The sequence below is a fragment of the Entelurus aequoreus genome, linkage group LG26 (assembly GCF_033978785.1).
Source record: "Entelurus aequoreus isolate RoL-2023_Sb linkage group LG26, RoL_Eaeq_v1.1, whole genome shotgun sequence".
Lineage (NCBI taxonomy): Eukaryota > Metazoa > Chordata > Actinopteri > Syngnathiformes > Syngnathidae > Entelurus > Entelurus aequoreus.
Genome location: NC_084756.1, coordinates 37,079,797 through 37,083,512, shown reverse-complemented (window position 1 = coordinate 37,083,512; position 3,716 = coordinate 37,079,797). Strand labels below are relative to the sequence as shown.

Sequence of the window (3,716 nt, the reverse complement as noted above, 5' to 3'; positions counted from 1 at the left end):
GGCTAATTCATTTTGAATGGGAAAAATGTCCCAAAAAACCTGGAATTCTGGGAAATTTTGGAATTTGTCAAGGGAAAGCCCGCGATTTCCGAATAGGCTGAACAGTTTGAAGTTGGAACGGTTTGAATGGGATGAAAAATGTGGAAGGTAGAGGGCGCCAAAATCTGGAGGACGAGAAGGAGAAGAAGAAATAGATGCATTTTGGTGCAGAAAACCATAAGTGTAATACATTTGATTTTGCTTTTGTTTAGTTATTGTGTACTATTGGCTTTGTTTTGCTCAAACTGCCATGTGGCCCTCAATGAAAACAGGTTTGACACGCCTGACCCATAATGACCATGTGAAAAAGTTTTTAGAATTGTTTTCCAAATGTACTAAAAAAATAAAAAAAGGATGGACAAGGATGCAAGTGGAGGAGAGATGTAAGAAAAGAAGTCATGCAGAAAGGAGGAGAAGCAGTCAGAGACCTACCATAGAGGAGAGGGTCTCTCTTTACAGCTGGAAAGACAAGGAAGGAGGTTTAGCAGAGAAAACCACCGGCAGAACAAAAGGCACAAACAAATGGAGGAAAAACCCACTGAGATGATGAATTTAAGACTGAGCGGTGCTTACGTCACCAGGGTGAACAAACCAAGCGCTTCTGTCATGACAACGACAGCTCAGAGCGTCTGAAGGGGGGGTATGTTTTTTGGTTGTAGTTTTTGTCATAAAAAAATACAATCATGTGTGCTTACGGATGTATCCCTGCAGACTGTATTGATATATAGTTATATTGTTAATATTAATAACTGTATCCCTTGCAGACTGTATTGATATATATTGATATATAATGTAGGAAGCAGAATATTAATAACAGAAAGAAACAACCCTTTTGTGTGAATGAGTGTAAATGGGGGAGGGAGGTTTTTTGGGTTGGTGCACTAATTGTAAGTGTATCTTGTGTTTATGTTGATTTAATAAAAATAAATAAATAAATAAAAACTATTTTTTATTTTTATCTATTTATTTCTTGTGCGGCCCGGTACCAATCGATCCACGGACCGGTACCGGGCCGCGGCCCGGTGGTTTGGGACCACTGCTGTAATGTATCATATCACTGTGTTGTAGATATACTGTGATGTATCATATCACTGTGTTGTAGATATACTGTAATGTACAGTATCATATCACTGTGTTGTAGATATACTGTGATGTATCATATCACTGTGTTGTAGATATACTGTGATGTACAGTATCATTGTGTGTAGATATACTGTAATGTATCATATCACTGTGTTGTAGATATACTGTAATGTATCATTTCACTGCGTTGTAGATATACTGTAATGTACAGTATCATCACTGTGTTGTAGATATACTGTAATGTATCATATCACTGTGTGTAGATATACTGTAATGTATCATATCACTGTGTTGTAGATATACTGTAATGTATCATATCACTGTGTGTAGATATACTGTAATGTATCATATCACTGTGTTGTAGATATACTGTAATGTATCATATCACTGTGTGTAGATATACTGTAATGTATCATATCACTGTGTGTAGATATACTGTAATGTATCATATCACTGTGTTGTAGATATACTGTAATGTATCATATCACTGTGTGTAGATATACTGTAATGTACAGTATCACTGTGTTGTAGATACACTGTAATGTACAGTATCACTGTGTTGTAGATATAGGGTAATGTATCATATCATTGTGTGTAGATATACTGTAATGTATCATATCACTGTGTGTAGATATACTGTAATGTATCATATCACTGTGTTGTAGATATACTGTAATGTATCATATCACTGTGTTGTAGATATACTGTAATGTATCATATCACTGTGTTGTAGATATACTGTAATGTATCATATCACTGTGTTGTAGATATACTGTAATGTATCATATCACTGTGTTGTAGATATACTGTAATGTATCATATCACTGTGTGTAGATATACTGTAATGTATCATATCACTGTGTTGTAGATATACTGTAATGTATCATATCACTGTGTGTAGATATACTGTAATGTATCATATCACTGTGTGTAGATATACTGTAATGTATCATATCACTGTGTTGTAGATATACTGTAATGTATCATATCACTGTGTGTAGATATACTGTAATGTACAGTATCACTGTGTTGTAGATACACTGTAATGTACAGTATCACTGTGTTGTAGATATAGGGTAATGTATCATATCATTGTGTGTAGATATACTGTAATGTATCATATCACTGTGTGTAGATATACTGTAATGTATCATATCACTGTGTTGTAGATATACTGTAATGTATCATATCACTGTGTTGTAGATATACTGTAATGTACAGTATCACTGTGTTGTAGATATAGGGTAATGTATCATATCACTGTGTGTAGATATACTGTAATGTATCATACCACTGTGTTGTAGATATACTGTAATGTACAGTATCACTGTGTTGTAGATATACTCTAATGTACAGTATCACTGTGTTGTAGATATACTGTAATGTATCATATCACTGTGTTGTAGATATACTGTAATGTACAGTATCACTGTGTTGTAGATATACTCTAATGTACAGTATCACTGTGTTGTAGATATACTGTAATGTATCATATCACTGTGTTGTAGATATAGGGTAATGTATCATATCACTGTGTGTAGATATACTGTAATGTATCATATCACTGTGTTGTAGATATACTGTAATGCATCATATCACTGTGTTGTAGATATACTGTAATGTATCATATCACTGTGTTGTAGATATACTGTAATGTACAGTATCACTGTGTTGTAGACATAGGGTAATGTATCATATCACTGTGTGTAGATATACTGTAATGTATCATATCACTGTGTTGTAGATATACTGTAATGTACAGTATCACTGTGTTGTAGATATAGGGTAATGTATCATATCACTGTGTTGTAGATATACTGTAATGTATCATATCACTGTGTGTAGATATACTGTAATGTATCATATCACTGTGTTGTAGATATACTGTAATGTATCATATCACTGTGTGTAGATATACTGTAATGTATCATATCACTGTGTGTAGATATACTGTAATGTATCATATCACTGTGTGTAGATATACTGTAATGTATCATATCACTGTGTTGTAGATATACTGTAATGTATCATATCACTGTGTGTAGATATACTGTAATGTATCATATCACTGTGTGTAGATATACTGTATATCAGGGGTGCACACACTTTGTCCGCAGGTGAGCTACTCTTCCATTGAGCAAGTGGTGGGGATATACCTCAAATATATCATTTATATTGATTTATTTATGAAATAGACATTATTGTTAACAAGTGAAATGTTTTTAATGATAATACAAGCATGTTTCACATTCCTTTCTTTCATGAAGACAAGGATGTAAGTTGGTATGATTGTGATGACTTGCATTGATTGGAATCAGACAGTAGTGAAGTGAAATTAATTATATTTATATAGCGCTTTTCTCTAGTGACTCAAAACGCTTTACAATATCTAAGTTCCATTTGGCGCAGTGTGGGTGGCACTGGGAGCAGGTGGGTAAAGTGTCTTGCCCAAGGACACAACGGCAGTGACTAGGATGGCAGAAGCTGGGATCGAACCTGGAACCCTCAAGTTGCTGGCACGGCCACTCTACCAACCGAGCTATACCGCCCACGATTTTTTAAAGTCATTTTGCTAGTCGGCTAACTCACCGTGT

The 3,716-nt window shown here is 34.8% G+C and overlaps 1 protein-coding gene across 1 annotated transcript in view; it reads right to left on the bottom strand.

Moving 5' to 3' along the window:
* The window catches only part of LOC133643336 (protein MTSS 1-like), a 117,480-nt gene that overhangs the window by 3,690 nt on the left and 110,074 nt on the right, over window positions 1-3,716 (bottom strand). Inside the window, exons 12-13 of the mRNA XM_062037823.1 lie at window positions 3,712-3,716; window positions 472-498 (exon numbers count right to left, since the gene is read on the bottom strand). The exon at window positions 3,712-3,716 is cut by the window's right edge and continues 146 nt beyond it. Of these exons, the coding sequence (XP_061893807.1) occupies window positions 472-498; window positions 3,712-3,716 (32 nt within the window). The remainder of the gene's footprint in view (window positions 1-471; window positions 499-3,711) is intronic.